The sequence below is a fragment of the Meriones unguiculatus genome, chromosome 11, assembly GCF_030254825.1.
Source record: "Meriones unguiculatus strain TT.TT164.6M chromosome 11, Bangor_MerUng_6.1, whole genome shotgun sequence".
NCBI lineage: Eukaryota > Metazoa > Chordata > Mammalia > Rodentia > Muridae > Meriones > Meriones unguiculatus.
This window is the reverse complement of record NC_083359.1, coordinates 1,674,001-1,686,932: the sequence shown is the minus strand read 5'-3', so window position 1 is coordinate 1,686,932 and position 12,932 is coordinate 1,674,001. Positions and strand designations below refer to the sequence as shown.

Here is a 12,932-nt window from a genome sequence, read left to right as displayed (position 1 = left end):
TCCTGCCTTTGCCTCCCCAAGCGCGGGGTCGAAAGGTTTTGCCACCACCTTTCCATCTCCGTGCTTATCAGCAGCCTCCGAACACATTCGCCTAACTGCTGACGAGCAGGGCGAACGCTGTGTGCACATGCATATACCCATAACTTCTCCTGTGTCTGAAGTATTTTGCAATTGGAAAAATGCTGAAGCTAGGCGCGGTGGCGCACGCTGTAATTCTGGCAGAAGCAGATGGATCTCCGTGAGTTTGAGGCCAGCCTGGTCTACAAGAGTGAGTCCAGGACAGCCAGGGCTACACAGAGAAACCCTGTCTTGAAAAGCCAAACAACAACAACAAAACAAAAACAGAACAAGAAGAAAAGAAAAATGTTGAGCACAGAAGCAGGAGGAAAATGAGGGGAATTTAGGAAGGCTTCCTCGAAGAAAGCTTGGTGATGGGAGCAGAGGCTGCCGACCCGTTCCTCTAGTTCTCTCAAGACGCGACTCCTCAGCCAGTGGGATGCGTCAGCAATGAGGACGGGTCCTGTCACACCTGGCGACTTGAATTTGGTCCCCAGGGCCCACATGACAGGAGAGAGCAGATGCCTGAAAGCTGTCCTCTGACCTCCACACATAGGCCACGGCAGTCCTGTGTGTGCACACAATAAGATTCATTTTAAAAATCAACTAAAAGTGTGTTTTGTTTTTAAATAGAGTTCCAAGCTGGTGGTGGTGGGGCAGGCCTTTAGTCCCAGCACCAGAGGCAGAGGTAGATCTGTGAGTTCCAGGCTGGGCAACATAGTTTATAAGAGCCTGCCTGCCTAAAAATGGAAGAAAACGAGTAAAAATGATACAAGATCCCTGCCTTTTTATTCTGTTTATTAGTTTATTCTCTCACATATTACATCCTGACTGTGATTTCCGCTCCCTCCCTATCCATTTCCTTTCAGAAAAGGGCAGGCCTCCCAGGGGAACCAACCAAACACGGCAGTCAAGCTGCAGGAAGATCAGGCGCTTCCTCTCAGGTTAGGGCTGGACAGGGCAACCCAGCGGGACAAGGGAGGAAACCCTTTGCTCAAGCCCTCACGTGTGCATGTGCACCCATACGCGTGCACACAAGCGCGCACACGCACACACACGTGCATGTCCCAACAGATGCACACAACACACACACACACCAACACACTAATACCCAAGAAATTCCCCTCCTCCACACAGCAGTTACAGTACTAATTGGCGCCCCATTAATTAGGCTCATTTGTCAGCACTAAATATCTCCTTCCCTGGGGGACCATTACTTCCTTGACTGTGAGGTGGAGGCAGCAGCTGCACCTCACAGCAGCCTTCAGTTCGCTCCCGTAGACTAGCAAAGCCGCAGCAATCCTGCTTGCTTCATGCCCAGCTAGGACGAGGCCTCATCCGTGGGCCTCCTGCCTCCAACCTCGAGGCGCGGAGGGATGGCAGGGGCAGACGAGTCCAGCTTTAGTCCAGGAACCGTGGCGGAAGGCCGACCACAGTGCAGGGGAGGAAGGTAGCCGTCCCGTCCCAAAACAAACGGCAGCTGACTCCCACAGCCCTGCTCCTCCCCTCCCCACTCGGGATGACGCGGCTTCCTGGGAGAAGGTGTCCCGACCTGGAGATGTTCATTTGCTCCTTCATTTATTAACTATCTCTATTAAACTGGCCATGAATCCAGTGTTAGTAACTGTATTGAGTACATGCTAGGCGCCTATTATGGAATTCATTTTGGATAGAATCTCAGTGGCTGACTTGACATTCACTGTAGACCAGGCTGGCCCTGAACTTGCTGTGACCTTTGCCTTGCCTCCCAAGTGCTGGGATTACAGATGTGCCTAAATTCTTGTTTGTTTCTCACAACAAGGAACTTCCCCAACAGCACAGGCTGGCCTGGGTCTCACTCTGTAGCCCCGGCTGGCTGTTTGTTTCTCACAACAAGGAACTTCCCCAACAGCACAGGCTGGCCTGGGTCTCACTCTGTAGCCCCGGCTGGCTCTGTACTTGTGGGAATCCTCAGGCCTCAGGCTCCAAAGTATTGGAATTAGAGGCTTGAGCCACCACACCCGGACCTCCACATGGAGGCAGTCCTTTGGCCTCAGTGTGTTCACCATGGCACCCCTGCATGCACACAGATACATGTAACAAAGTTTTATAAAAGACAGTTCCTGGCGAGGTGATCCCAACACGCAGGGCAAAGCACAGGCCAACGAGCGTGGCCATGGCTGCTGTCTCAGCTGGATTTCTACTCTGTTGTAAAATACCACAACCAAAAGCAACCTGGGGAGGAGAGGGTTTATTTCAGCTTACAATGCTCAGGTCACACTCCCTTTCCGGAGGGAGCCAGGGCAGTCCCTGGAAGCAGGTACGAAGCACAGGTCACAGAAGGGCGAGGCTCACTGGCTTGCTCCACCTGCCTTCTTACACAATCCAGGACCACACGCCCAGGGTGGCCTCACCCTCAATGGGCTGGGACTGCCTACGTCCATCAATTAATTAAGAAAATGCTTCCCAGGTTTACACACAGGCCAACCTGGTGGGAGGGGGAGTTCTGAACTGAGGACCCCTGTTCCCACATGGCTCTAGTTTGTGTCAAGCTGACATAAACCTAGGCAGCACAGCTGCAATTGGAGAACACTCCAGGGGAAAGGAACAGCCAGGGCAAGGCAGAGAGGAGAGGCTGAGATCTGGGACTTCAACAAGAGTCTAACTCAGAACAGCTGGAGCAAGTGTAAGTGTGGCCTGTCAAAACGTAGGACCAGAAAAGAAGAAACAGACACAGCCAGAGAAACGGGCAGGTTTTGCTTCTGTTTTTTGAGACAGGGTTTCTCTGTGTAGCCCTGGCTGTCCTGGACTCACTTTTTGTAGACCAGGCTGGCCTCAAACTCAGAGAGATCTGCCTGCCTCTCAGATGCTGCAATTAGAGGCGTGCAGCAACAGGCAAAATCTTGAAAGTCTTAGATATCACTAACCACAGGCAGTGGGAGTCAGCCAAGGGCATACTTACTCATTTTGTTTTGTTTTGAGTCACTACATAGCCCAGGCTAACAGAAAATGTAATCCTCCTGCCTCAACTTCTTGAGTGATGGGGTTCAGAAAACAATTTCAAACAGGACAATGTCAGACTTAAGTTTTAGGAACATCACTTTTGGATAGTAAGAGTTTGAGGGTGCCAGGCCCAGGGGCCATGTGGGCAGCGCAGTGGAGGCCAACGGGGATTGTGGCTTGACTCTCAGAGACAAGGTAAACGAGTCCAGGAGAAGCCCCCAGAGCAAATCGGCATGTGCATCCAGATGTGCGGAGAAGGCTCCAGAGAATTCCAACTCACCTAAGCAAGGTTCATTTTAGGATCAGTGTCAGAAATCTCTTGAGACGCATAGAACCGTCTCCCCCCGACTTCACAGAGAAAGCAAAGCTCAGGGAGGCAAGTTCACTTGGCCGAGGTCACACAACACAGTAGCCAGCGGCAGACCTCACCTCTAGTGAGATGAAGCTGCTGGATGTGCTATGCCAGGGAGCTGGACCGCAGTGTGAAGGAAGTGGATACAGTTTCCTCCTCTTCTGCTTTGCCACTAGCAACTCCAGCTAGTTCCTTCCTGCAGCTATAAACGTGTGCGGCGGGAGTGCCTGTCCTGAAGTCAGCCGCTTAGTGCCCACTCCTGCCAGGAAAGGGAGTCCAGGGCACACAGCCCTCCCCCCCTCCCTCGCGGTTTCTCCAGCCAAGTTCTCACGGGGAGGCCCCCCTTCAGCGGCTCCACTGTTACCATGGCGATTGGGTGGGTGGACAGCCCGTCCTGGGTAGAGGCCACCAGCCCTCGCGTTGGGAGTTACCATAACAACCCCCCTAATAGCGGAGGGGTCGGGTCCCGCCTCCCTTCCCCCGCAAATGGAGAGGTGGGTGGTTTGATTGGCAGCCGGGCACACGAAAGAAAGAGGAAAAAGGAAGGAAAGGCGTCAAATGAGAACCAGCGAAGGAGCGAGGGCAGAGGAGGCGAGGACGGAGAGGGCGGCGAGGCGCCTGCGCACGCGCACGCGCCCGCCCTCGGCGCTGCCCCGCCCTCCCCCGCGCAGGCGCGCAGGTGTCGGCGCCCGGCGGGAGGGGGCGCCCGGCGCGCCCGCGTCACGGCCCGCCCCGCGCGTGCGCAGCGCGGCCGGCGGCTCGGGGTGCAGGCGCGCGGCGGCGAGCGCCCGTCAGCCGCTGGGTCGGTCCTCGCGCTGGCCCTCCCCCTCCCCGGCCTCCGGGGCAGGCGCGGCGGAGCCCGCCCCCCGGGTCCCCCGATGGGGGAGGAGCGGCGACGGCGGCAGCGGAGCGAGCGAGCCGGCGCGTGAGCGGCCCCGCGGCGGCCATGGGCGACCCGGCCCCCGCCCGCAGCCTGGACGACATCGACCTGTCCGCCCTGCGGGTGAGCCTCGCCCCCGCGCCCCAGCCCCCCGCGCCCGCGCTCCGCGGCGCCCGCGAGCCGGGGCGGTCCCCACCCTGCTGCCCTCCCCCACGCTCGCCTGCCACCCCGCCTCACCGCCCGGATCCACCCTCCCTCCGGGGCGTCGGAGGGTCACCTCGGCCGTCCCTGACCCCGGCTCTGCGGCACCTGCGGCCCCCGAGCCCCCCTCCCCCGCCGCCAGCGCCCGCAATCTTGGCGGTGCCCCTGCCTCCCCCTCATCCCTGGTCCTCCTCCTCGCCTGCCCCTGACTTGCAAGTTGGGCGGCCTCGCACCTCCTCCCGGGCCCGCACACCTCCCCGCACCTCCTCCCGGCCCCGCACACCTCCCCGCTCCCCCCGCACGCCTCCCACGTTCACTTTCTCTGCCCCTTCTCTCGCGTCTCGGGTGCCGCTTCCGAGATGCAGGCGTTTCCGGCCCCGGGGTCCCCGAATATCACGCTCCTGAGTGCGGCCGTGTGCGGCTGGGAGGACAAGTGCAGGGGGAGGAAGGGAAGCCCTGATTCCCGGAGCCTCGGGCCGGAAGACGGTGTCCACGGAGGTGTGCGCACACGGCGCACGCTGGCCCCGGTCAGTGCGGGTGGAGGCGGCGCTGGAGAGCGAACAACTGTGTCAGGAATGCTTTCAGATAACCCATTTATTGTCCCACGTGGGGCGCTTACTCTCGCTCCTTCCGGCAGCTCAGCTCAGCAGCGTTTGTGTGGTTTGCTGTAGCGGACAGCGTGGAGTTGTCAAGGTGAACCCCTCCACACTGTCTCCCACGTGGCTTAGGTTCCGTGCCCTACACCCTGCGAGCCCTCCCACCCGGCCGAGTCGTGTGTGTGTGTGTGTGTGTGTGTGTGTGTGTGTGTAGCAGAATTTCCCACCTCACCCTTAGCGTCTCAGAAGGCCCCTGCGGGCAGCGTCCACGGGCTCTTACATTACCAGGGGAAGGGTAGCCACCCTGTAGGTGCCCCGGATTTGACTAGAGGGGAGAGAATTGAAGCGAGCCGAGTCACGCTGTTAATTGGGTTTCTCTTGGTGACACAGTTTTGTGGGTTTTTTTTTTCTTCTTCTTCTTCTTCTTCCCCTTGCCATTCAGGTCATCATTTGTTTGGTGCAACGTTGTGTTACGAGACCTGACTTGCTGGAAATAAGTTTCTGGAAAGCAAGACTGAGTAGTGTGTGTGTGTGTGTGTGTGTGTGTGTTGATGGAGAAGGGATCTGAAGGCTTTAGGAGGTCAGCTTAGCGTTTAAACTGGGGTGCTCAAGTCCGCTGGGATGGACGATGGAAATCCAGGTTCCGAGTCAAGTGTCTTGATGTGCTTGGCTTGGATCCAGTTGCAGTTGAAGTTGTTGATTAACTCTGATTAACTCAGGTTCTCTGGCTGTGACCTTGGTGCTCAGTGGGTAGGTGCAGACCTTTGAGTTACCTCCTCTTGCTTCTCTTTTGGCTTCTCTGGTAACTTTATCGGGGCCCCAACCTGGGGCTTCCAGCAATTCTGCAGTTACTGTTTGACCTTGGACATGGTGTTTCCCACTGGACTTTCCTTCTGGAAGTACATAAGCCTTGCTCACTCATCCTGAGAGCCCGGCGACCTGGCCTCTCTCACTCTGCTGGGGAAGGCTGCTCTCTCCTTGCTGCTGGTTTCTCTGGCTGGCCAGCACAGCTCTGAGAACTGCTTGTGGCTCAGTCACACCTTGTTCTCTTCCTGTTTTCTGGTGAAGAATGGTACCTTCAGAACTGGCCAAGTGTGCATTGCCTGGCGTTGGTGGCTGGGTAGAGTGGAGAAGCCACAGTGAGCTTGAGATGTCTCTTCTCTTGTTTCAGCTTTGTTTTCACCTCACGGTGAGGAGTAGTCCGACATTAGAGGAGGCTGAATTGCACTCACTCTTAGGAGGCCAGAAGGACTCGCTACCTTGTCACCACCCTCCACTTCTTGGGCTGTTTGTCCCTCAGTGCCTTGTGCCGAGTGGGGGTGGGGAGTTGCTTTCCTGAATTTAAGTCTTGGCTTTGTCACCTCCTGTAGGACACAGGTCCCTGATCCTCGCTTCCCTTCCTGCAGCCTTTGTAGTCTCATTTCTCTAAGCTCCATTTTCTTGCCTGTGTGCTGGGGATGGCAAGAGCACCGAACATAGAGTTACTGTAATGTAGTGAAATGTACACATTGAGTGTTTAGCTAGGGGGCTGGAGAGATGATGGCTCAGTGGTTAAGAGCACTGGCTGCTCTTCCAAAGGGCCTGAGTTCAATTTCCAGCACCCACATGTCAGCTCACAACTGTCTGTAACTCCAGTTCCGGGGATCTGACACCCTGAAGCATATAATAAAACTTTTTTCAAAGTATTTAGCTCAGTTCCCAGCATAGAGTGATCCTATTAAAGTTAGAGAAGCCTCCCAGGGCGACTGTAAGTACTCTCTTCCTTGCTTTATGTTTTTGTAAAATTCTTCTGTTGTTTTTGGAGACAGGGTTCTCTGTGTGGCCCTGGCTGTCCTGGGCTCACTCTGTAGCCCAGGCTGGCCTTGAACTCAGAGCTCTGCCTGCCTCTGCTCCCGAGTGCTGGGATCACAGGCGTGTGCTACCTCACCCAGCTCTTTTAGGGTTTTTATTACTAGTTCGCATAGGCTTATTTCTGTCATTCTTGACTGAGATGTTGAGGAAGGCCGGGTGTAACTCAGTTGTAATTGTGTATGGTGTGCGTGGTGGCCTGGGAGCCTCGGTGCCGCAAACAGAAAGGCACACTGCGAGCCAGAATTTTGACTTTTATTCCTCTGTGTTCTCAGGCCCTGGAGCAGAGTTTTATGTAGTGGAGCTCAGATACAGTGTGCGCTGTAACAACAACCGAAAGCTGTTAGTGTGAGGCTACTTAAAAGTCGCCAAAAATGCCAGGCCTGGTCAGAGGGCAGGATCGGTGGGGAAAGCCTGGGAACAGCCTCGCCTTGACCCTCAGGACCCACCTGGTGGAAGGAGGGAGTGCACGGACGCCGAAATATCTGTATGTACATACACACATACACACACACACACACACCACACAGAGGCATACATACATGCACACACACACACAGAGGCATACATACATGCACACACACACACAGAGGCATACATACATGCACACACACACACACAGAGGCATACACACATACATATACACACACAGAGGCATACACACATACCCACGTACATACACACACACACACACACACATACGCACATATACATACATACAGGCATACACACGTATACACACAGAGAGAGGCACCCACATACAAACGCACACACACAAACAAGCAAACGTGCTGGTTGTTGAAGCACACGCCTTTAACCCTAAAGAGAGGTAGCTGGCCTCTCTTTGCGTTACAGGCCAGCCTGATCTACATGGTTCCAGGGCTGCACAGGGTAAAAACCCGTCCTCAAACAACAAAGCAAAAGTTGAAGGGCAGCTTGGGACACGTGAGCGTCAGACCTCACCTTGAGGTAGAGCTCTGAAGCTTGGACTCTAAAGTCGTTTACCTAGGGAAAAGCTGGCCTCTGGTTGTTGTGTTCCAGAAGTCCTCCGAGGTGGGGCGTCGGCATCTCACCAAGGACAGAGCACGGGAGGGCGCAGTCCAGGCCGGCCTCCTTCCTCTTGCAGCTGCTCTCGGTTGGCCCACCTCGTCAGTTTCTCTTCTCTGTCGGCAGCTGCCCGCTTCAGGCTGCAGCGCTGTGGCTGTGGAGCCCGGCTGACATGGCGCCCAGCTCCCAGGGTGTGGGGCTGGGGCTGGGGCTGGTGCTCACAGGTGGTTTCTTGGGATTTTTTGTGTTCTTTTGTGTCTCTGGGGTGACGGTGTGTTCCGAGGGTGTCATTCTTCCTCCTCCTCTGTGTTGCTGGGGTGCAGGCGTTGTTGGGGAAGCTGGCGGCAGGCCTCCGCCGGCCGAGCGGTGTGGGCTGCTGCAGTGTGCTGACACAGGAGAGGACAGGGAGGACGGGCGTGCAGTGGACACTTAGTGACCTCCCCAGACAGTGGCCGAAGGAGGGGAGTTTGAAAGCCTGTGGACTTGAAGTGATGTCCAGCCTTGCTTTGGCAAAGTGATAACAGGGCGGTGGCAGACACCACGGCTGGAACCTGGTGGTGGTCAGCCGTCCCCCTGCTGTAGCCGTCACCCTGTTGTAGAATGCGACAGACCGCCAGGGCCTTACAGGCATGTGAAGAACCAGCTCTTTGGGAAATGGAGGTCCATGCATGCATGTGTGCACTTGTGAGCACACAAGCACATACCTGTGGAAGCTGGGGACGTTGGCTGTCTTTTCCTCCACCTTCCCCCTCAGCTGGCCAGTCCCTGAGCCAGCTGTCTGTCTGTGGAAAGCTGTTTCCAGACACGCGGAGCTCCTCCTGACCTCTGAGCTGGGGGTCGTGCCCACCTCCTCAGTGCACATCAGGTACCTGCTAAGCCATCTCTGGAGCTCTGAAAGGGAGGCTCCCGGTAGAGGGAGGAGGGCCCTTGGCCCCCATGTGGAGGCCGGGTAGGATGGCCATGCCTATGACTGCAGGGCTTCGAGATGAGGCAGGTGGATTGCTAGAGTTCACTGGCCAGTTAGCCTAGCATCTGAATGGAGACCCGAAGAAGATCCTGATGTCGGCCTCTGGCCTGCACTCACACTCACACTCTAACGCGTATGTGCACCCATGTGTTCATGTGTGCACATGAGTGTGTCAGTAACTGACCTGTACTCCATAACAGGAAGGAGGGTCAGCAGGACATCGGTCTGGTCTGGTTTCAGCCTCACCCCTAGACTCATGATGCTCTCTAAGATCCAGTGTCTTTGGCCTCGCCTAAGACACACGGTTTGGGCTGCTTAGAACACCAAGGGCAAGGATGGCAGGAAGTGTGCGGCTTCTGGTGACAAGCTTGCAGTTTGGTGTAGGTTTATGAACAAGGACTGCATAACCTGTCCACACAGTCACATACGAGTCTGGCTCGAGAGCATCCCCAGAGGCCTGCTACCCAAAGGACCTTGTCTCCAGAGCCTGTAGGCCCCGTCATCCGCTGCTGCTGGCTTTGCCCACGTGCTGTTGCCATCAGGCTCTAGACCTGTGGGAAGTCGGCAGTCTGCCAGGACCCGTGAGCAGCAAGCTCCGACCCTACGAGCACTGCCCCTTTCCCAGGCTGGCCTCAGACTCCTAGACACTAGTGGTCCTCCTCGGCCCTCCTCATCTTTTTGTCTTTGTTCTTCACGTATGAGTGTTTTGCCTGCGTGTGTGTCTTGTGTCCCATATGTGTTTGGTGCCTGCCAGTAGCCAGAAGAGGACAGAGGATTCCTTGAACTGGGGTTGTAGCCGCCCTGTGGGTGCCGGTGTCTCCTCAGAATCTTGGAGCTCTCAAAGTTGGACATCCGTGTGGATTCTGAGTGTCGTGAACTCATGCTCATTTTCTGTGGCGCTGTCCTCTTGAAATCCGGGTTTGGGCCCCACACTCCCTCGGCTCTCGCTGGAGACCAGCTCATGCCGCTCCTTCAGGCTCCCCTCTGCCCTCCCGTTCCCTCCCCGCTGAAGAACAAAGCGGAAAGTGAGCAACGTCATGAGTGGACTTTTCCAAAAACTCTGTCTGTATGTGAGTGTGAGCAGGTACGTGTGTGTCCCATGGTGTGGGTCCTCGCGCCCCGCCATGTTTGAGCAGACTCTTGTCGTTGCTGCAGATGTCAGGCTTGCTGGTCTGCCGGCTTCCGAGGCTCCGCCTCTGTTGCTCCTGGCATTAGGTACGCTGCCCACCAAGCCACCTCCCAGTCCTAAGCAGCTTCCGTGCTGTTGAGTTCTGCGGCCTCGCCGTGTCCTAGCCCAGGCTGACTCTGTGCTGAGTTTGTCAAGGGCTGGAGCTGCAGGGTGGCCGCACAGCTGTTTTGTTTTCTTGTCACGGCCCCTGAGCAGTATGGCAGGGCAGCTGTGATAGAACGTTTGCGTTTACGTCGGGTACTGAAGGTGATCTAGAGGTGATTTAAAGTCTACAGGAGTGTGTGCGACCTTAGCTGTGCTAGTCCACAGTCGGTCCAGGCTGAGGCAGAGTGCAGCTTGGAGGCCGGCCTGGCTGCACAGTAAGCCTAAAGCCGGCCTGGAACTTAGCTGTCTCAGGGCAAAAGCAGTGAGAGGGTGTGGGGGCGCACACAGTTACTCCAACACCCGGGAGGCAGAGGCGGCTCTGTGTGTTGGGGCCTTCCTGGTCTACAGAGCGAGTGCTACAACAGCAGAGCTTTCCCTTGCCTGGGGCTGGGAAGGGTAGGGGACCAAACAGACAAACAGAAGATGGCTGGTGAAACGAAGTGGCTTAGCAGGTAAAGGTACTTACAGCCAAACCTGATAGCTCAGGGTCAGCCTCCTAGACCCATGTGGTGGGGTAGAGGACCAACTTCCTCAACCTGTTCTCACTTCCACCTGTGCAAACGCACACCTAATAAATAGAGAGATGTGAACTTATTTATTTACTTATTTGTGGCTTTTTGAGATAAGATCTCTCTGTGTAGCCTGTCTGCCTCTGCCTCCTGAGCGCTGGGATTAAAGCTGGTCACCACCACTGCCGACCCAAGAAATGTGATTTTTTTTTCTTTTAAGTAAAAAGAGAGCTGCAATATCAATATGAAGGCAAAAACCTATAATCCCAGCACCTGGGAGGCTGAAGGAAGATCAGGAGTTCAAGGCCAGCCTGGGCTGATGAGACCCTACCTCAGCTCTCCTCCCCCACAAAACCTAGTGTTTGTTTTATTTTTGTTTGAGTCTAGAGTCTGGTTATTTAGTTTAGGCTAGCCTTGGAACTGCGGTAGATCTCAAGCTTGAATTTTCCTGCCTGTCCCTCCCAGGGGCTGGGATAGCTTTATGCTGCTATGCCAACTTTCGCTTTTTTTTTTTTTTTTTTTCCTTTTTTGAGTTGTTTTGAGTCACAGTCTTCCTTTGTGTTCTGGCTGTCCTAGAGCTCGGTGTGTAACCCAGGCTCCCTAGCCTTCCCACCTTAAGCCACCCAGTGCTGGGATTACAGGTGTGAGTCACACAGCTGGCTTGTCTCTACAAGACAAAAGTGGTTGGTTTGTTGGCTGATTGAGAGGCCTGCGCCCAGCTGGTGTTGCTGTAAGAGAAGGAGAAGGCAGCAGAAGTGAAGCAGCAGGCAGGCAGACTTAGCCGGTGGCTAAGCGTGGGCTGTGACCTTGGTCGGAGAGTGTGAGCCGGGACTGAGGGCCTGAGAGCTGCCAGCTGCACTCTGGCCCAGAGCTAATTCTGAAGCTTTCTGTGGGAGGAAAGTCGTTGTATGGAAGCAGGGTTGCATGTGGGAAGGGCACAAGACTGCAGCCCTCGCATGTGTTAGCCGGAGGGTTCCCGAGTGGGGGTGTCGGGTGGTTTTGTAGCCAGTGGGCGTCCGTCCCTGTCTCTGAGCGGCTGTGCTGGGAGCCAAGTGGAGCCTGGGTGAGGGCAGGCAGGCTGGCCTTGACAGCAGTCCCGGCTGTGGGAAGCGGGCTCTCCCGCAGCTCTAGTGAGACTGTGCAAATAGCGGACTCTCTCATGTACGCTGCGTGCAAGTAGGGATGAGTGGGGCGTACAGGGGCGTTAGGGAGGCCTGAATGCCTGGAAGGGAAGCGGGTTGGGGCATCCACAGGCCTTGACTCCCAAAGCGGCTTGAATGCCAGGTGGGTGGGTGTGAGGATAGGCTGGGCTGTGTGGAGTTTGGCCCAGCCTCTGGGGGGAGGGAGGAAAAAGAATGAGGATGGCTGCTGAGGGGAGGCGTTGCTCAGAGGAGGTAGAGCTGCAGGCCAGAGCTGAACACTCCTTCTGGCTGGGGTTCAGCCCTGGTCCCGCCCTGGTGCCTCTGCCTGTGGGGCATGGAGATTTTCTCACACCCTTTCTACTAGGAACCGTTTTAGCACGGGGTCTGAGGAGGTGGGCTGTAAATTGCTCCTGGGCCCACAAGGAGCTTTCCGTGGAGAGCAGTTCTTATAGGAGAGACGAGGCTCAGAAAGGCTGAGTGAAGGAAATTCCACCTTCCTCGAGACCTGCCGAAACTTGTTTTCTTCCACAAGTCTTTGTCACCGTGCCAGCCCTCAGCTGACGATCTTATCTGCTTCTCATAGACCATATGGCTTAATTTGACTACACATCACAGTATATCAAATATTTGTTGTAGTCGTTTTTCTTCCGCTTCTCTGTGCATGGGGATCCTGGCCCTGCTGGTCTGTAACTGCCTGAGGGTGCCGAGCACTAGCTGCGGCTCAGTTGTTCACTCGGTGGAGACAGAGCTCCTGGCTTGTTCTTTTCTGCTGGGTTTGGTTGCTGAGCCGAGAAGGGTGGCTAGAATACGGTTGGCCCGTGTGATGCTCAGCAGTACAAGTTAGTGCTCAGGGATTTGCAGCCAAGTGGCACTGTCCTCCTGGGTGTGTTTGGTATAAGTGTCACTTGGTGTGGGGTCAGGGATGCTGGCGTCTACAGTCGGGCAGACATTGCCTGGAAGAGTTGTTCTTCCCCTGTGGTTGTTTCTAGAACCTTTGTGAATTTGCTGTGGGTGTGGA

The 12,932-nt window shown here is 55.7% G+C and overlaps 1 protein-coding gene across 7 annotated transcripts in view; it reads left to right on the top strand.

Annotated features, from left to right (window-relative positions):
• Positions 1-4,134: 4,134 nt before the first annotated feature.
• Mink1 (misshapen like kinase 1) overlaps positions 4,135-12,932 on the top strand; it is a 43,833-nt gene continuing 35,035 nt past the window's right edge. For 6 of the 7 annotated variants that reach the window (XM_021651627.2, XM_021651625.2, XM_021651622.2 and 3 more), the window contains exon 1: positions 4,135-4,394. In XM_021651627.2, the coding sequence (XP_021507302.1) occupies positions 4,338-4,394 (57 nt within the window). In that variant the 5' untranslated portion in view covers positions 4,135-4,337. The remainder of the gene's footprint in view (positions 4,395-12,932) is intronic. The other variant, XM_021651616.2, reaches the window with a different exon arrangement.